The sequence below is a fragment of the Cariama cristata genome, unplaced genomic scaffold (genome assembly GCF_000690535.1).
Source record: "Cariama cristata isolate BGI_N322 unplaced genomic scaffold, ASM69053v1 scaffold5947, whole genome shotgun sequence".
Lineage (NCBI taxonomy): Eukaryota > Metazoa > Chordata > Aves > Cariamiformes > Cariamidae > Cariama > Cariama cristata.
Window position 1 is genome coordinate 19,293 of NW_009625966.1, and position 20,803 is coordinate 40,095.

A 20,803-nucleotide genomic window follows, 5' to 3' on the forward strand; every position below is an offset into this window, starting at 1 on the left:
AGCTCCTTTTAGAATAACAATGATGAAAAAAGCACTCCTCAGTGGCAATCTGGACTATTAATAGCCTTTGGAGGTGTTTCTGTTTCATCCCAGCCCTCCCACAGAGGAAGCTTAGAGTAAATACAAATCTAACGAAATTATCTTAGAAATAGGGACTTAATTTTCAGAGGTTGTTAGTATCTGTATCTAATAACTAAAGGAAAGTGAGAGTTGAAATAATCTTTGAGAAAACATGCACTTAATTAAAAGGAGTCTGCTCTTGTGGCTTGAGCTGTGAGAACTAAGAACTCAAATTCTGTCCTCAGGAAAACAAGTTTCCTCCATAGGCTTTTGCATCTCACTTAACCATTGCACTTCATTCCCCACAGTTAAAGGTGATCACAGAATGCTAAAGATAGAGCAAATCTCAAGATTCATCACACATGAAGCTTTACGGATTTCTAAGAATGGCAAATGTTTTACATCTGTAAGGCAAACTGTTACTTGGAAAATACCATACAACAATCTGAAAACTATTTAAGGTTTTAAAAGATATTAAAAAATATTCTGTTACATAAATCATGCATTACTCTGTCAACTGCAATATAGACTTTTATAAAATGGGTCGGAGATTAGATACATACCTGTCTGGCATTCTTTGTTTTGTGTGTGAGGTTTGCATGAGGTGGCCTTAGTCTGTGTGATTGGCTTGCACAATAATGCTTTGTTTTTTAGAAGCCTAGGCGGTTGTGATGGTGGCAGCTTTAGGGCATCTGTCTGAGTACTAGCCTGTATGGAAAAATACAAATGAGGGCAGAGTTAGTATTGGTTTGAGGGATATCACAAGATTAGTATTTGTTCTCTACTACGGGAGGCTGAACAATTTAAAACTCTCCTTGCTGAGAAAAACGATCATTTAAAAACTATTGCAAAAAGAGCTTGCTAATGTATTTGGTGCTTTCTGGTCTTCACCTCAATTTATTTCAATCAAACAATAGGCTTTTCTTTTTTTCTTTAATTAACAGTGCAGTGAACAAATCTGCAAGAATGTTTGGTTTCTGTAGTCAAATAACCTCTATAAACTTTTGACCTTGGAATCTTCCTGATGGCAAAGACATAAAGGGGAGTTATGTTAAGATACTTTTGATGAAGTAAAAGTCTGGCTGATGCAGATACTCAAAAAACTTAGCAAACTGATGTGAAACCATCGAAAAGAAACAAAAGTAAAAAATGAACACAAATGCTGGCAGTATCAGTATCACTTCCTGATTACACACAGACTGACTATTCGTGCTTGTACTAATTTCATGTCCTGCCAACTGTAATTTTCAGTCATGCACTCAAATAACAGCATATATTTCATTAGAGAAAACTTATACTCTAATCTATAAATGACACTTCAGCTAAAAGCAAGGGTGTCAGTCTTCCAGAACCTAAGAGCTACATAATAAAATCTTCATATTTTAACAGCATTGCAAGATGTATACCACATATCTCAAAGAGCTCAAGAATAGGAACTCTAGGAGTTATTCACAGATAAGTGGTGACAACGGTTCCCCGCAGCTCTGTTTTATTGCACTACTAGGGAGTGGGGAAGGAAAGCTAAGCTGCAAGAGCTTGGTCCTGCCAGCCCCAGTAGCCCACACTGGCCCCCTTCCTCCCATGCCAGTCCTTTTGACATCACATCCCACTCCTGGGCACAAAAGGTAGCCTCAAGTTCAGAAGCTACACATGAATTGCTTGAGAACTACAGCCATCTCAAGAGCTACAATTTGACCAGTTTTGCCTTAAACCATCTAATGAATCTGTCATTGGACACAAAAATACTTTTATACCATACAAGTTCTATCCATTTTAAAAAACAAGCATCTGCAAGCTGGCTGAATTTTAAATCCCAATCACAACCAGAAAAAGCAGTTACAAAATGATGGTGCAAAATTCTTGGATACTTTACTTGTTATTGATACAATCTGGGCATAAGTGAGAAAAAGAGTCTCTCGTAAAACTTACATCTCCTATTATTTTTGCTGTCACAGTAGGGACTGCACCTGTGGAGAAAAAAAACATACAATAACCTGTGTACTTATCATCAAGGACCATAACCCATACTCTGCCAAGGTCAAGAAAAAGATTTCCCGTTGAACCCCGTTCCCTGGTGTGTGTACATAACTTTAAGTCATTATTTATACCTAGATAAAGGAAGGACAAAACTGTAACCATCTGCACTGATGTGAAGCATAATGAAGAAGTTGCTGCTGTTCTCAGTGAAAAAGATCCCTGAACAAATATAAATGTTCGGGAATAGAGATTTAAAAATACAAGCATCATATTCAGCAGCCTTACCCTGTAAAACATTGTTGGAGTTAACTGTAGGCTGGGCAGCAGGGGTGCTTGCAAGGGACACCACATTTGCTATGACAGGGGTTGAGTCCTTTCTTAAAGAAGGAGGGCCTGATGAGGAAGCTGGTGCCATAGAAGGGTTTGCTGGACAGAGTGAACAGAGGAAAACTAAAATAAGCAATATGATAATTTAGAAAACAGCACTTCTGAAGCAACACCCACCCTTCAGATTTATCTCGAAATGAAAAAGCCTGCTGTATGAGAAGGGAACACAGGTGTCAAACTGCAGCATTTCAGTTTAAATAGGAGCTGGTTCCACAAGCAAACTTAAGCTGTTTTCCAGTCCCTGAAACATTTCAGAAGTTGACCATAGTATGGAAGCAGCTTTCTCTATGTAATAGTATATCACAGCAGCACTCAGGAGACAAGAGGACTGCATGCCTCACTGTGCTCAGCACCAAAAGTACAAAGTATAGGAGACAGCTGAGATCCTGACAAATAATGAATGAGGTGAATTTTATGAGGCTCTCAACAGTTAGAGGAATTCTTAGGTTCTTTCCATTTGAAAGCACCATTCGTTACCACTTACCATGAATTACCATATTTCACCAAAAAATATTGTTCTGAGGCACTCCATTATCCTGGCAGCCCCCCAGTTCAGAGAGATCCCTGGAGACTAGTTTTGCAAAGGTGTTGCACTTGCCTTGGCTGAAGTTGCAGGCACACTTCTGGAGAAGCAGGCCCACCATACATTTTGCTATCCTTACTAACAGCCAAATGTACTGACAAGACCAGGAATGTCACATGGTATAGTTATGGTCTGAAAGCGTAATACTGCTTCTATACACTCTTAATCAGGGAAAACAGCTCCCACCAATGTACGCAGCAGATGTGCACAAAGCTGAAGAGTTGAATATGGCCTGGTGCAACCTATAAACTTTCAGTCAATATTATTTATTGCTTGTTGGGTACCTTACTGGTGCAGTCACCATCATTCAGTGGGAGATTATGCCCCTCTTTAGGATCAGTGCTATTTCTGACCTTTGTTTTCCTTCCTCTTCCTGTCTTTGTGGGTCTTTCTTCCTTTCATTCCCTACAGAAACTCACAGTTCCTATTCCTGTGGGCTTCATTCCCACCCTCCTTCCCATTCCATCTGCTGAAATAATAAGCAAGGAAACAGCTACAGCATGCATTAATCTTGGCATTGATACTTCAAGAATCAACTCTTAATGACACAGAAATGGTAACTCTTCATACGTCTACAGACTATGCAGAACTGGCTATTTTAAGTGCATATATGGAAGTCTGTATTTACAACTGTTAAGTCTACTAATTTCACCACTTGATTTTTTTTGTTAAATGAACATTAACATTCTACCGTATCTGGCTATGCGCTATCAAGCACCGGAGACAAGCTAGGTATTTAACATGTCTTCAATAGATATCAGTACATTTTACCCCAATAAAATGGGCCTTTGTTTTATGAAAGTCATTGAAAAGCAAATGCTTTTGTTTTATCTTCTTTAAAATCACCATCTAGGTTTGGTATATGAAGCTATCTCATTTCATACCTGCAGAAGTTTGAAACTGTCTGAAGTAAGAGAGAGATCTAAAACTGAGCCCATTCAATCGCAACGGGCAAGCTCCCCAGTAGAAGATGTATCTTAAAAAGTTCTCTGAATTGAGTTTCCAAATAAATGTTCATATCACTATCACGCACACCAAAAGGCAATACTTTTCCCAGCCTGTTTTACCTGTGTTGTTTGGGGGTGGAGGGTCAGAAACACTTTGCTGGTTACAGAACAACAGAATACAAAGCAGATTGCAAAAATGCTTGATCTCCCCTTGCCATTTCATGGACTCACTGAGTTTACCTTGTCTCTTACAACCATCACACTTTGCCATCTAGGAAAACAGAGTGAGGGAGAAATTAAACACAACTGTAAGTGGCAACAAAGAGGACGTGTATAAAAACCTCTTTGCACCCTGCTCAGCAAATACAGTGTAAACAAATCTGTAAGGGTGCATCATTTTTACAGTGTAACACAAAGCAGTGGAATATTCAGTGTCTGTCTTCCCACAACCCATATTAGGCTTTCTCTCTAGAGAAAACTGGTACTGTTAAGTTAAGAAGGATTTACTCATCTCTCGCATATATGCAATACATTCCATGAACACAGAAGTCAACTACACGCAGTTCACATAGCTCCTAACGTACGAAGGTTCCTTTGCTAACACATTTTTATTCTAGAAGATGCTACATGAGAACATTGCTTACCTGGTAAAACAAAACTGTGAATTTAGACATGCAATCCTCTGAGCAAAACTCCTCCATTTTCCCCCCAAAGTGGTTCCGGACCAGTTTAGGGGAAGTCTGTAAACAGTAACTGCACATTTTACAGTGGTTTCCCCAGCGCTTAGCCAAATCATGTTTATAGAGCAGTTTACAACCTAAAGGAAGAGAAAACAGCAGCAGAACACCAAAAAAGTCCTTCAATACCAAAATGACATTTGCTTGGCACTTCTAGTTCTTGTATTTAGGTATGTCTGTAATAACTTCTTGAAACATACCATTAAAATGTAAAGTGTGAACGAAGTTCCGTGTTTCTAAACCTAAAAAACAGTTTTCTAACCTAAAAAAGTTAGGTTTCTTTCAGTATCACCGATAATTTTAATGCAAAACACTTCTGAGTGTGAACAAAGTTCCGTGTTTCTAAACCTAAAAAAGTTTTCTAACCTAAAAAAGTTAGGTTTCTTTCAGTATCACCGATAATTTTAATGCAAAACACTTCTGACTTGATTTGTCTGAAACATAGTCTTGCCCTTTCTTACCTTCACTACAGAATGGTTTATCTGTGCCTGAGAATCGCACTATCTCCTTGATAATTTTCTCAATTTTGCAGTATTCACACATCGCCATTACACTGCTCCTCTTCTTATATTCATCACAGCAGGTCTTCCCACAGAACTGGAACATTTTACCCTGCAACACAGCCAGAATGTTTTCGTTTCAATGTTTCACATCTGAGATAATACATTTCAATTGTTAATAAAAACTCAGAAGCATAATTATGCTCTTGGAAGTCAACAACAGACAGCACTAGCAAATAAGTCTCTCTGTTTAGCGTTATAACAGAGACAGCATAATTTTCTGCAGAAAGCCCTCACCAATATGCTTTGTCCTGGAATTAAAAGGATCATCTCTGGGACCAAGAATCATGAATATGCTTACCTAGTCAGGCAATCAGAGAGTTTGGGTTTTTTCAATATTTTTTTTTTCTGTTTTTAAGATCGAAGAGCTAGTATCGGTATTAATTTTGATAATGGTTAAATGATATCAAAGTCAGTTCCAAATTCCTCCGTAGCAGGTCATAGTAAGCAACAGAGCAGTACTGACAGATCATTGCATATAAGCTACAATTTCTTGGATTTCTGTTGAGAAACATGAGCTTGAAAAGCCCTAATCTTTATTACCTTGTAGTCAAGCAGTTCTGGTTTGGTTGCAAACAATCTGTTACAGTGCTGACACCTGAGTTTTACAACAGGGCAGGCAAAAGTGACTTGCTGGGACTGGGCAGCCAGCCTCTGTAGACCAGCTGCAGCTGAACTGCTCATGGAGCTGGGGGACACAGTCGAGGTGGTGCCACCTGCCGATACCGTCGCCCCCGGGGGAATGCTTACAATGACTTGACCTTGTGACAGAGGTACCACTGAGGAGTTCATTCCTGCAGGCTTGTTGAACAAATTCTGCAGGAAAGCAAATCGAGGAAGAGACTTTATTTTACAATATCGCACATATTTTACCCTTCATCCCAGATATTTACACCATCAATTTATGATTCTGTTAATTCAGCTAAGAAGAAATCCTAGATGTCACACCTGAAAAGCTACTACACAACTGTAGCTGCAAAAATTGCGTATGCTCCCATCTGACATAGCCAAGTGATACTGAGGGTTTGCTGAAGTTTTACAGCTGTTGCACTGAACTTGAACACCTGAGGGTGAAACAGAGAAGAAAAAGTGATTTATGCAACATCAGGTTGTATTGCAGATAATTTTGCACTGTGCATACAAAACCAGAGAATCTGAATGACAAGCCAAGGTACACACAGAAGCCCAAGACGAAATTTCTACAGATTCAGAAGCAGACACTGCAGCTGCAGTGCCTGTTGCTTGCCAGATCCTTTAATTAATCTCCCAGTATCCCTAGGATGTCAGTAAGCATTTTTCTATTTTACAAGAAAAATAGCTAAGAATATGTTTGCCTAGCTCAATGCCACATTAGGCAGAGGTAACTAAGGTAATCACCCTGGAGAACAAGGGGCAGAACAATCACAGCAGTGGTATGGTGTACGTCCACAGAAGTGGATTTGTCTAGCTGGGAAACCCACCAGCTGCACTTGCAAAAGCAGAAAATAGAGTAAGGTTTATTGTTGTGTTTAAGCTCTCTAAAAACAAAGCTGAAATGGCTGTACTGTTAGGTTTATCTATGGTAGAAAGTCTTTATGTTCCCATCTCAGCATCCCCCCTTAAAAAAAAAAAGCCACTTCCCATCCTCCCAAAAAAGAGTATCTGCCTTAACTTTCAAGACAAATTAAGTTTGGATATGAGCTACATGAAATTATGCTTCTAAAGAAGTAAAAGGATAAACTCACCTGCAGAAGTAACCATTTTTACTCTATATGCTGACAAGCAGTTAACAGAGCAAAATAGTTCAGTTTTTCCCGAGTTATTTGTGCTCTCTATCATCTCGGCTGAAGATCGCAGAGATTTACACAGTGTGCAAGGTGTAATTTTAGCTGACTTCTGTGGAAACATGGAAATCTGTCATTCATCTGAAACTTAGTATTTTTCTTAACCTGGAAATTAATCGCTAACATATAAAATGTATAAAAGTGACTGCCAGTGCACTTGAAACAGTACTTATTTTACAGCTGAATTATTTATGATGCAAATATACTTATTTCAGTTCTCCAGCTTGCTATATTCACACTTTGACCACCTGAGACTTGGGCTATCTCTCTTTCAGGGTAAGCACTACCTTTGCAGGCCAGTTTAAACAGTAGCCAGGCTGTCATGGCGAAGGCCTCCAAGTACAAACAATGCTACGTGCTGTAATAGCACGTATCAAGCACTTTGTATCAGATAACTTCAACATTTTTGCTGAGAAGTAAGATTTTGCCTATGATTCTTAATACATCAGCTATGTATGTAAGCAATACTCCCATTTAACAGAGAAAACAGGAAATGGAGAGAAGGATGTTCCCCTCTCACCCACCAAACCCCAGAAACTATCAGAATGTATCTGACATTTGAGTTGAATGCTGTTTAAAAATCAATAAAAACCAGGTAAGACTTATAAGCTTTGAACATACTGTATTTTCAGAAAGACTAAAATACATGAGATTTTGATGTGAGATCCAAAAGCAGAATGAAATCCCTCTCCTTTCCAGATTATTTAATTTAATTTCCAGATTTGTTTCAGAGGACAACTAATATTGCAGGTAATTTTCTGGATCAAATACTTTTACCAGATTTTTTTTTTTAAATTCATTAGGTCTTTCTTGGCCTAAGTGGCCTGAATAATGGGGCAGCAGAGTCAAATCACAAAATTAAGTTACACTCTCTTATCAGAATTTTTCCTAAAGTAATTGCATTAAAATAAGTCAGTCAAAAATAATTGACCTATTATAATAAATTAAGATTCTCTCAACAGTTCAGCTCTTTAAGAGGCTCCATTATAATCAAAATTAAAATATTAAAAAATTAAAAATTAAAATCAAAATTATCAACTAATTATTACTTTTCCTCTCCACTTAATTTAACTGCTACAATTTAATAGAGAATACTCAAACAGGGAGCATCTGAAAGGCTGAAAAAAGTCACAGTGGACTGCTGCTGAGTGGTCCCACTGCATCTTCTCTCACGCTGGAATACTCTGGTGGCCGGTTCAGCGGTAAGGGAAACAGAGCAACATGTTTGGGCAAAGACTAAGCGCAAATGACAAAAGGAATTCTCTTAGACCAAGATAGTAACTGAAATAATCAACTAACAGATTGGGTGTTTCTCAAAACACCGAAAACGTAATCAAAGACATATTTTTAACGTTCTGTCAAAATATACCTGCTTATATGCTGTCACACATGTTGAGCTGCAGAACTTCTTTGACTGTCCCTCTATTTGAAGCACGTGACATTGGCCAGAGCCACTGTAGCAGTATCCTCCGCAATTCTCACAGCAGTTCATGGTCAAGTTGTTAGCTGAGCGGAACTTGGAGAAGCAGGCATCACTGCAGAGCTTGTGTACAACGTTCTGGTAATTCACTTCATGTCTAATCTGCAAGAAAAGAAAGAATAGATAACAAGAACAGAAAGAATATGTATGTTTATCTCTGAGATAGCAAGTTGTCCTGATCTAAGGGAAATTCAAATGAAAAAGAAGGTTGCAATTACCACTGCATTCTTCTGGCACATGCTGCACTTGGTTGAAATGCTGTTAGTACGAATAGTAACAACTGGTTTCCTTTTCAGTTCATATGTAGAAAGACAAGACTGGCTGCAGAAATCCTTACTGGAGTTTGTATTGTCAAATTGGGCAGTGATTACATCCTTTGGATTTAGAATGTCTCTATAGAAAGAAGCAAAACAAACAAAGAGATAAAGAATTAATGTTGGTTTCATGTCAACTTGCTGTCCTTTCTTTTTTAGCAGACTAAACATGCTCTAGAAGAGCATGGATTCATTTAATTTAAAGCCTTTTTTTTTTTGCTGATCTAAGTACCTGACTTCATTTTTCTTTTCCTATTAGGAAAACAGTTTAAAAGTACAATTCTCAAAGTAGATAGTTTGTGAAACATTTTGTACCCGGACATAGGAGCGGCCTATAAATACATCAGGTTGTATCATTAAATCTTTTCAAAAGCAACTGGGAAAAGATAGCTGTTTTGTACAGTCTTTACTAAAAAAATTTAAAAAGTAGGATATGTGGAATAATTCCCTTTAACAATGAAAATACCAACTGTAATGGGGGAAGGGAAAAAAAGGGAAAAATGAAAGGTCACGATTTCTAATCACCGTCCAGTTCAGTTTGAAACAATCTGACTCATATTGTAACTTTCCACCACTTATCTGCCATCTATAGTTCTGTTTATTTGTTGCTGGATTTAACAAACTCAATCTTCTTATTTCTTCTCTCTTGAAACAGGCTTTTACAGAAACGTTTCAGTCAAAAAACTAGGAAGAAATATTTATATAATTTTCTTGGTTGGAAGGACGCCTCCTTCTCACTTGTCTTGTCAGAGGTAAACCATTTTTCAACAAAATAAATACAAATTGCAATCAAGACTGCTAAACTCTATTACAAGGCCTTTTCACACTGAGACAGCAAGGGAAAAGGATAATTAATTGAAGTCTCAAGTTTAAGTTCAGTTGACCTTGTAAAACTGAAAGTAATAAATTTGTTGTTGAAGAAATGATGAACAAAGCAGCATTCCTTTTGGAAAGTAACTTTCATAACTAAAAATAATACATATGAATAATTCTCCTCTATAAACAGACTGTAGCACAATCAGTCTGCAAAGTTATTTATTTGCCTCAAGTTAATGGTATAGTAACGTGACATCTTAAAGAGCCAGCCACAACAGTCTCCTTTTGCTAATTTGGACATAATAGTACAAATGAACACAAAATTTTAATAATTAAAATGTTTATAGAGCTGAAGATTCAGGCTTGTGTTTCCAACAAGACTGCGGAAAACGTAGATCTTTTCTAAAGCATTTTTTCCAAGTAGGTTCACAAAAGCAAACCTTGCCTTTCCACTCTAGGTAGAAAGTAACTGGTTTGGGTGCTAAAACCTCAACTAGCTAAAAAACTCAGTTCTTAATAAATTTAATCTCTCTACATCTTATGAAAGCAGCAGTGACATATTTGGAAGAGCTAAGACCTACAGAAATCTAAGATCACAGAATGCAGCCAGACAAGAAACTTAATTTTTTTTTAGAATCTGAGGAAGTATCCTGCCTTGAATATATTAATTTACCCATGTTTCATTTCATTTTAGAGATTCAGTAAACATGTTTTCATCTAGAAGAAATAACACATAAAATATTTTTGAAAATGTACTCGGTGGTTTTGAGATTGCAACAACATTTTAAAATAGCAGGAAATTTTGAAATATAGCTCTTTCTTCATTTTTGGCTCATTTAAAAAAAAGACAAGATGCACACTTCACAACAGAGGCTTTTAAATCGATGTGTATGTAAAATCCAATTAACAAAATGGAACTGAAAGCAGGCAGACCAATTAACAAGTAACAGTATTGGCCACGATTTTTTGAAGGAAAGCATAACAGAAGTGGGCATTACAGAAACAGCATGCTGCATAAAAAGAGAATTGAACTCTTTCATTATCAATTGTTACTAGAACAAATTAAAACACTGTCCTACTTTGAGCAGCTTGAGCAGGTTTTCTTGGTAGAAGCTGGTGGGCGAGAAGCTGGAACAGTGTATCCAGTGAGGCACAGTGTGGAGCAGAAGAGCTGGGTAGAGCCTTTCCTCTGGTATGCAGTTTGCCCCTTCTGCAGGATTTTTTTACAGCCAGAACAGGAAACCCGAACAGCTGTGGTTGGAACGGAAGGAAGCATTTTACTCATGCCAGAGGATGCCACAGCAGGCTGGAAACCTGATGACAGCTGTGGAGCTAAAAAAAAAAGCCACAGAGAAAACATAGAGTAACTGTTCTACATGTATTACACATAATTCACTTGCGTGCAGGGGGCAAGCACAAAGCTTATGACTTCATTTGAGTTGTCAGGGTCTAAGGGAGAACTAAAGAGCAGATCAACTCTCCGTAAATACATGCCCTGTGCCGGTTTTCTGAAGAGTAGATTGTTTCAGCTACTCTTAAGACTGAGAATGCACCTTTAACACTCGTTTCACATTCAATTTTCCTATGCCTCAAAACCACAATTATTTTATAATCTCTGAATTTCATTGTCTCTAAAACAAACTAGTTCTTTTTTCCTACTGGGGTCAGACATGGCAAACGAAACACAGAATAACCTGCAAGGCTATTTGAAAAGGTGACATATCTTACAGATTTAAACAAAGATAGTCTTGCCTATTCCTTACCAAGAGGACTGCCACTGACTGAAAATACAGCACTGATTTTCAGCTCCCCTTCCTGAGTTTTTGGCTGTTGGCCGTACTCCTAAAACAAAGGGAAAGGAAAAGGAACAAATACACACATGTAATAACAGGTTACATGATTTCCATTCTTTCATAATGTTGCATTGAATCTTAAGGAAGAGTGAGTCTCCTAAGCGTGGTCCAAAGGCCAGGTTTACAGACGTTGCTGCATGAGCACCACACATGGAACCTGCTCAGAGGTTCACAGCAAACTACAACCAAGGGTGTCGTGTAGAAATGGAAAAGCGTGGCCGCCTGGTGCACTGCCCTTTCCAGCTGTACTCCGAGACACCTCAGAATTCAGCCAGACAAAGCTTAGGAGAAATCCCTGCTTTCCACTCACCCAAACTTTCCATCTGGAAGTGCTTTGCAGTCCTTGCCCCTGTTCTGTGAAACAAGCTTTATCTTCACATTCATAGATGATAATAATGAAACAGAGACTGGGGCCTGGATGGAGAGAAGCACTCCGTCCTTAACCATGAGTTAAGTACCTTGGAGGAACCTAAGGCGAAGCTTCGCAGCAGATCAAAGCTGGCACCGCTAGAGCCAGACCATGACAGTCCCTGCTCAGACTGGCTTCAGCGAGAGGGGAACAACCTCACACTTTCTACAGGACAAGAAAAATCCCTACAGACAGTCACTTGTGGAATAGCTGACATACTATAAATTACTAGCTTAGTCCACAGCAGCTATTCAAACTTTTGACACCACGCTTTCAGCCCGTGCTCTCCCTAGAAATCCAAACCATAAAGCAGCTTCTAACACTCCACATGTAAATCTTAATAGGCTGAATAGCATAATCTCTTGGAACTACAGAGATGATAAGATTTAACCTACTTACAGTCATTTGAGAGTAGTGAGGGCATGACATCATGTTATTACTGAGCTAAATTCACAGTTGCTGGCTGGCTGCAAGGTAAGCCAATTCAAAATCACCGAGCAAAATTAAGCTCTCACTTCTCAGTGGCGGTGAGCTGCTCCCTCAGTTTAAGCCACCTCCTAAAATCACACACTAACATCCACATAATACATGCGTAAACGTAACACTTCTCTTACTCCTGTGGGAAAATTAAAAGTTTCTATACTAAGACAATCAAACTTATTTCTCAACAGGTTTCCCAGAACAGGCAATGGTATTCGTTCATCATGTGAACCATCAGACTGAAACGTTCAATTCTCAAGAGAAGCTTTTAAGCTGTGTATGGGCATGCTGCAATGACAGGTTTTAAAGCACCATTTTAAAAAATATTACGATTTTAAAAGTAGTTATTTGCAGTGTCACCATTTAAGTCCAGGCTGGCATTTAAAACAGATGAAAGATGCTCTCTGTTAACCCCTTCCTTCCCCAGAAAGGGAAGGAGAGGAGAAAAGGGAGAGAGACTTATGGGCTGGAAAACCAAAACAACTTTAATATAGCACTAATAATGAAAAAACGTATAATACTATTAATACTAGTACTACTACTAATAGAAATAAAAATATACAAAACCGATCTCGAGCGTCCTAATGATGATCACGGGACCATGTGCCGCGCTCGCATGCTGAGGTAGGAGGGCGGGCACCCGGATGTCCCGGACTGGATTCCCCAGAACCCGGTCTCGGGAATGCACGGATCGGGTCAGAGGCAGGAGAGCGAGCAGAGTCCCTCAGCGATGCCCGCCATGAAAGAAAGGGGGCTGACCCCCGTGATCCCATAGCTTTACGCCGAGTATCACGTGGATGGGACGGAATATGTCATTGGTCGGTCTTTGGTCACATGTCTCAGCCGCACCTTCCTGCAGGTGCGACCCTTTCACGCCTTCTCACTTGTGGACCGTAAGAGAGGCAGCAGTGACCTTGGTTCCCATAGGAACAGGCGCAGTGATGGGCCCTTCTGCATAACAATCCCACCGCTGCCCCAGAAACAACTACAGACATCAAGCGCCACCAAGTCTCAAAGCAGAGACTGTCTGAACAAGCTCTAGTCAGCTTCAGAAAGGGCAGTTCCTTAGAAGACACTTAACTGAAGGAAAATCTACTGAAAAGAGAATTAGTCCCATTTTAGCCAAACCAGGACTTGCAGTCATACAGTTTTTAAAGCATTGTAACTGCAATGTTATCCTTAGTCAATACTACTAAGAGAAATGGAGGCAAATCCTGACACCAACTGTGCATGATCAAGTATAGTTTCATAGCAGTGTAAGCGTTGAAAGCCAAGAACCTTCAGCTCCAACTATTGGTTACAGCAAGAAATGCTCTTATCTTTCAGGATGTATGGAAAAAAACAAAACAAAACAAAAACCCCACATTAATTCCAATCTAAAGCAAAACAAAATGAGTCTTCATCAGTTCTCATACTGTTCCAGCGTCAGGCAGAGTTGTTAATTACAGAATTTTACTCCAGGAATTAATATTTTGAACAATACAATATTTGATATTTAAATTCTTCAAGTCTTCACTTTTACTTATTAATGTGATCTTTGATAAGCACAGATATCTTGCATTGCATTCCACACAAATCCACACAGCAGGTGCCATCTTGCGAGGACAAAAGAACAGACAGATTTAACTAACCTACACATGGTTTGACATTATATACACTTAAGGAAAAATAAAACCAAACAATCTCACAGACACTGAACACATCAGAAGGGCAGTGAAATCTGGATAGTTTCAAATACTTAGTTTACTTCCTTATTTTACTAAGCCAAGAGTACTATGGGAAAAGAAGAAAAAATGTTGGAAGACAGGCCCAGACAGAAGAGGAGGTTTAGCAGAAGTACACAGAATGATGCTAGAAAAACTAATGTCTGCACCAGAACACCAGCACTCTCGTGTCGATGCAAGTGGGATGAATCACCTTGGGAAGTTTTGCACACCTTTAACTGCATGTAACATTTGCCATATAACCCAAATACTAGCAGTGAGGAGACAGGAATTGCAACATAGATCATTTCCCTGGTGTCACACAGCAAACCAGTGGCAAAGAGACTGGTTAGAGCTCAGCAATCCTTGCCCCAGCACCACTCAATCCATAGGTCAGACTTCCTTGATTTTGCAACTATGGAACTTTTACCTGTATCATCATGAAAAATGTCAGTCTCAAATGAGAAATGTCACTTAAACACAGGCTTAAACTGATTTCACTGATGTGTACGTATTTAAATATTTTGCTAAGACAACACCTCTAAGTGTTAATTTAAAACAAGAACAAATAATGAACCACTGTGCTCACAAAGATAACCTTTAAGAGGGAAGTAGCAGGAATAGCACTGTTTCAACTGTACATCTCTAACTATGACTACTCACAAAGTATTCAGTAAAACATGATTTTACATTTTACTTCCTAGTGAGACCGAGTTGAGATGAAGTGTCTACATTGCCACAGACTTAAGAATGAAAGGTTTACAGCACTTTGCTTTGTCTCTAACTGAAAAGCAAAACATTTTCAGCTACATGGTAACATGACATCAAAAAGTTGGGGATTTGGGTTTCATGGTAGTGTAAGAGGGAAAAATCCTTCTACTAAACTATGCTCTTCAAGTTAAATTTCGGTCAACAAACCAAATAAATTGCTGAATTTACGTCCAGCTTATGCGGTCAGCTGTCAGACCAAAATGAGAAATGCAATGGGAAACTTACCTCGGAATTATCAGGTTCATCTTTAATTTTGTCTAATAGTCCCTGCTGTGGGGCCATAGCTTTATCATATTCGTCATCCAAAGGCTCCTCCTTAATTCTAATATTTGGTGCAAAGGAATTCCCCAGCTCTTGTCCAATAGATTCCTTACTAGAAAATAGGTAGCTAGACTCCTGAAACAATAATATGAAAAAGAATTCACCCTCCTGCATCTGCCATTAGGAGCTGGGCTGCTGCCAAGGGGAGTTTCTGTTGCAGACCAAGAGAAATGGGTCCTGCCACTGGAAGGTGGGAGAAATGGAGGGCAGCAGCTGCTGCCTCTACCTCCCTGCAGCACCCTCGGTCATCCCACCCCCAATCCTTTTACACTCCTCTGGACAAAGCAGAAGCCACCCAGCTCTCTAAGTTGGTTGTCAGTAGGGGCATTCGGTTGTTTGGGCAGTGTCTCCTGTTGATACAGCTGTTCCCTGTCTCATCTGGAAAAAAGGCAGCAGGTCAGATGGATGCATCCAGGTCTAGATTCGTCTCACCAGTCAGTCAGACCATGCTGAACAGGAAAGTGGCTATCAAAAGAATCCTCAATCCAAAGAGAGGGTCAGCAAAATTTTACAAAATTATATGCACTGTTTAAGTAGCAAAGATGTCTAAGAGTCAGAAGATCAGTTTTCTTGATACTCAAATTTACACTCAAATACAAAATACGTATTTTGAATTATTCCAGTATATTGCTGCACTTGCAAAAGTGTTTGAAAGATCTATAGCTTACCCTGAAGTTAGTTTCTGGAGTTTGTGGCGCTAACTGCGTCCGTAATGTTTCTTCTACTTGATTATGAACTGAGGAAAACATATACATTAAATATAAATGAATACAGATTCCAACGCATTTCCTTTAAAACTGTCTAGAGTCTCATACTGATCCCCAACCCCATAGTCTGACAGCACCTCAGAAGTATTAAACTACTCCCTTTCTCCTCCCTGCAAATAAGATGGTAATCCTTAAAGAAAATTGACATTTTCTTATTATTCTATAGGGTCCTTATTTTCCCATTCCAGTAAAATGTTTGTAAAATTCTGAGGCAAATTGTTCATTCAGATTTTTCTATACCCCAGTGGGTTCTGAACTCTCCTCGGTTTCGACATTTAAATCAGAAAATATTCTTCAGAGCAACAACTTTCATCCTTTTCTTTGCTGTTCTGGTCTTTTGCATTTCCCCCCCTTCTCAGCAAATAGTAGCTATTGTTTTTTTAGCATGTATCTTTTAAAAATTCTGGACTTGCCTGGATACTGGATGCTGCCTACGAGCATTTACTATTGCTGTTTCAACTACTGCCTACTCTAGCTGAGTCTGCGCACCTTTCAGCCACAATCTTATAACTGTAGGTATTTATAGTTTTCTGAAATAAGTCTTTTGCACAGAAATATTCTTCACTTGATTTCTACCTGAAGGTAAAAGTAAAGAGACAGCTTTAACTCTTCTTTATTTTAAAAACATCTGTATTGCTTCTCTATCATTTGTGCAATCTGGAAGCACTGATTTTAAGACACTGTTACTAAACGTACAAAGTTTAAATATCAGAATTGTAAGCTGTGAATCTGAAGCAGCAGCCAGGAGGCTCTCACTTGTTGGCCAAGCCTCTCTCCATACAGCCTTCTGAAAAAAATTAAATCACATGTTCCAGTTTGGTTATTCTTAACTCCTTCATTCACTGTTCTACTGTAACTTTCAGAGGTTGGGAAGTCAAAAACAAGTGTGTGGACAGCAAGACTACTGGTGACTGTCAGGCTCCCTCAAATGAGAAATGGATTACAGGCATCTTTGGTTCTCTCCATGTTGGCTGGACAAAGTCCAATACACAAGTATTTGAGGAAGAAGGAGAGCGGTCTCCCAGGAAAAGCAGATCTCAAGTAAGCAGATCTCTGGCTTACTTCCTGCAGACACTAATATATTTCTAGCAAGCCTTTCTGTGATGCTACTATCGAATGCATACTGTTTTAAATACATATACATTAATGAAGAATTGGTACTTTGCTCAAAAAAAATCTTTCCTGGCCATCAACTTAACCTAAACTTCATCATCTTTTCTTTTAAGGAGTTCCGAGGTATATAAAAAACAGTGAGAAAAAACAACAGGAAGCTTGAATTGTCACACAGCTTGGTTTAGTAAACCACAACAACAAACGGTATGTTGAGGCTTTGAAACAAGCTGTGGAGGATGAGACCCGCCCCTAATGCTTCCAGGCCCTTTTGCAAATCCTAGTCCTAATACAGAGTTCATTGTATTTCAAGGTTCTTTATAAAATGCTTCCCTACATACAGCTATGCACATTGTCTTCAACAAGATGATGTTTTTAATAACTAGCCCTATTACTCATTTCTGTCTAGTTCTTTCTTCCTCTTTGCTGGGTAGCCAGGTCTACGATGTCAACAGTTACCTGCTTTGTCAAGAAAACTGCTTTTCAATCTAGAATCCGTATCTTTAGGGATTTTTTCCAACCGTTTTTCACGTTCTTGAAAATGTCCTTCTCTACTCTTGTCCTTTGCTGAAAAAGTCTCTTTGCCATTATCTCTTGTTATGCTAAAATCCTTCCGAATTGATTTAAATACAGGCCCCTGCTCAAACGGTGAAGTGAGATCCTTTTGGATAGCATTCTGAATCTGAATTTCTTTTTCACTGTCCAATTCATGTTCTGTAACTCTCTTGCCCTCTTCCAGATGGTCTTCATCATGAATCGCTGAAGAAAGAAAAACTTTTGGAGTAAAATTTTGATCGTCTTCGTTGTCACTCCCAACAACAGGTATGCCTGCAAGATCCCCAGAGTTCAGAAAATAATCATCATCATCATCATCCAGCAGAGAGTTTTCAGATCCTGTTCGATTCTGTATTCCATAAGATATGCTGTCGAGGGCAGGTGTTAAGTTGTGGTCAGTGTCCTCAGACATTTCTGCATCCAGAATTTCACCACCTAGGGAGAAAAAAACCCATAAACAGTCAGAAAATTCACCAACTTTATGTGTAACAAAGGACAAGTGTAAGTGTCCTTTGCTAATCTGTCTGATGCTGCAATTCCTTGAATACTTAAGCCTTCTTGGGCCAACATTACTGATAAAACATTGCTGACATAAGAAACAGTTCTGTCCCACTCACCAGACAGTGAAGCAGAAGCTGAACTGAGTAAAACTAACCAAAGAAAGAAAAAACAGTAACTTCAATTCATCTCATTTGTAACACTTGCGGAGAAGGCAAAGCAGGGAGGGAATCAGTAGCAAGGGCCAGGAGAAGGGCAAGATAGTCTTTTCCAGCAGCAATGATATTTCTAAGAAATGTTTTGTAATGTGATGGCCTTATATAAATAAAAATACTTACATTTTTCTGTAATATCAAATACCGCATCAGATTTATCTTCAAACTGTAAAAAGGAAAGCACTGTATCATTATCTTGGTCAGCTGCCATGGACTTTGCTAAAAAGTATCCAATTAAGAACAAAGCCAACAAGAAGAATCACAATTCCTCCTCTGACCCTTCTCGCCCCAAGTAAAGTTCTATGAATTAAGATTGTTACATTACTGAGATGTCACATTTACCCTAACAAGTTCAGAAGTACATACACAAAGCACACAAAGAAAATTTAGAATTAGCATTGCGTCCCAGAGAAGGTGGAGGAGAGAGAGGAGGGAAGGGAACATCAAAATTTTCACTTCTGTGTGAAATACTTGTAACAGGTCAAGATCATAGATTCTGCCCTCTTCGACGCTCTACGAGCCTTTATTTCCTCTGAATGTTATAAATGGAAAAATAGCCACATGTACAGCTTCCACTGACGTGAGCTGCACAGATCCAAAGGCTTCATCTCTCTAACAGGGAATGTCCCCTTTCCAGGAACAGTGAAACGTAATACTTAACTTCCTAACAGTAATGAGACAATGAGCATCAGTATGAGTGTGACCAAAGAACAAAGAGATGATGACTCCGAGTGCTGTATGAAACATCCATTTACATTAAACATTCTCTGCAGACATTAAAGTTGATGGCATGCTTGAATGCTGTCTGAAGAAGTATGCGCACTCAGCATAATTAAAGTTTCCTTTAGAATGTCCAACTCATTATCATCCTTCCCTTCTGCCTAAAAGATAACAGCAATTCATTTAAGTCATCTCTCCTTTCTCTACATCTCCAGCTCTATGCTTTCTTTTCTGGCAGATCCTGCTCACATTTCAATTCTTAAGCCATCTTAAGGAAACTAATGGGATTTGATAGCAAAGGGATGATCTCTAATTTCATTTAACTCAAGTCATTTAATTGATAAATCCAATATTCCACAGGACTGTGATGGGAACTATCAGTTTAGTAGCAGCCAGCTCTGGCAAACGAGGACAACATACTGTCCCAGGGTTCATGTGATGGCAAAAAGTCCGTCAGTCTCTTTTCACTATCACTTGCAGGTCTACAAAGACAAGTTAGTTCCTTTGGTTTAATTTGACACACGTGGAATAGTGAGGACCTGTCCAGCATTGTGAATATCAAGACAATTTGATCCTGCACCAAAACTTTCCAGCTTCTCTGAGCAGATAGTTGAGGCTGGAAAAGTGAAATACAGAACCAAAAGAAAAAAAAATTACACTCTTCCACAAGGCCAATGCAAATCTATTAATTGTAATTATCTAGAGGAAAAAAGAGTAAGGAAACACATTCCAGGAAGGTTTACAAAGCCTGAATTCTGTTACTGCTATAATGATCCTAGTAGTGTCTCCAGAGATGCAAGTCTAGTGTTGATCTAGAAGTCCACTTGTTGTCAACTAAGTTTACACTAGTGTAAAATTAATCCCCATAAATATTGGATATACTCAGTGCTAATACCAGATGCTGAGGACAAGGATAGTGGTGCTGTACTATTTTTACAGAAGAACAGAAAAAGGAACTCATTCCCATTTGATAATAATATCAGAGTATGAAGCCTTGGGAGGCAAAAACAATAGCCTAGGAACTTTTCTCTACGCTGACCTTCCTTGATCCTTTTCTTGCTTCCCGTCAGTAAAGCTCGTTCTTCTCCAAAAAAGTCTCAGACAATTTGCTGGTAGGGTGAGAGAAGTTTTCACTTGAGATGAAGCATTAGATCATCCTTTTCTCAAAGTAGGTTTATATCAAAGTAGTTCTTTAACTCTTTTGAGATCCAGAACACCTGCGGGGAAGTATTCTCGGTTATACCACAATCCTGGTTACCTTATATATCTAAACCCTAGGTATCCCTCCTCCTCTGGTGATAACAGATCTTTTAATAATAGGTGACAAACCCAGAAATGCTGTTATTAGGAAAAGAATACATTTTGCAGCCTGCATCTCTCTGACTGTTTCATTCAAAGAAATGACAGTGTGCAAGTCAGCACAAGGGGCCACCTGCAAGAGCACATTAGGGGCTACCATAAATATTTTAGACAAGTTGGAAAACATTTACAATCTACCTGGAAGGAATCCAAGACACTTCCCAACCACAAGGTCATCCTAGGAAAAAAAACAAACCTATTTTGTTTCTTTTCTCTTTCTTTTGTGAGGCTATCAAAATAAGAGATCACCTTGAATATTATCTTCCTTTACAAGGTTTTAGAGTACAGAGGAAGATCTGTGTCTGCGGTCAAAAGCTTCCATTGGAAATATTTATAAAACAGGAACTTCATCATCTGT

General features: G+C 38.9%; 1 protein-coding gene across 1 annotated transcript in view; it reads right to left on the bottom strand.

Annotated features, from left to right (window-relative positions):
* ZMYM4 (zinc finger, MYM-type 4) overlaps window positions 1-18,526 on the bottom strand; it is a 30,244-nt gene extending 11,718 nt beyond the window's left edge. The window contains exons 1-17 of the mRNA XM_009703815.1: window positions 18,490-18,526; window positions 17,558-18,088; window positions 15,890-15,957; window positions 15,126-15,296; window positions 11,448-11,526; window positions 10,764-11,016; window positions 8,773-8,947; window positions 8,444-8,656; window positions 6,976-7,126; window positions 6,200-6,315; window positions 5,795-6,067; window positions 5,153-5,303; window positions 4,599-4,771; window positions 4,075-4,225; window positions 2,323-2,463; window positions 1,990-2,027; window positions 624-768 (exon numbers count right to left, since the gene is read on the bottom strand). Coding sequence (XP_009702117.1) covers window positions 624-768; window positions 1,990-2,027; window positions 2,323-2,463; window positions 4,075-4,225; window positions 4,599-4,771; window positions 5,153-5,303; window positions 5,795-6,067; window positions 6,200-6,315; window positions 6,976-7,126; window positions 8,444-8,656; window positions 8,773-8,947; window positions 10,764-11,016; window positions 11,448-11,526; window positions 15,126-15,296; window positions 15,890-15,957; window positions 17,558-18,065 — 2,806 coding nt within the window. The 5' untranslated portion in view covers window positions 18,066-18,088; window positions 18,490-18,526. The remainder of the gene's footprint in view (window positions 1-623; window positions 769-1,989; window positions 2,028-2,322; window positions 2,464-4,074; window positions 4,226-4,598; window positions 4,772-5,152; window positions 5,304-5,794; window positions 6,068-6,199; window positions 6,316-6,975; window positions 7,127-8,443; window positions 8,657-8,772; window positions 8,948-10,763; window positions 11,017-11,447; window positions 11,527-15,125; window positions 15,297-15,889; window positions 15,958-17,557; window positions 18,089-18,489) is intronic.
* Between the last annotated feature and the right edge of the window lie 2,277 nt (window positions 18,527-20,803).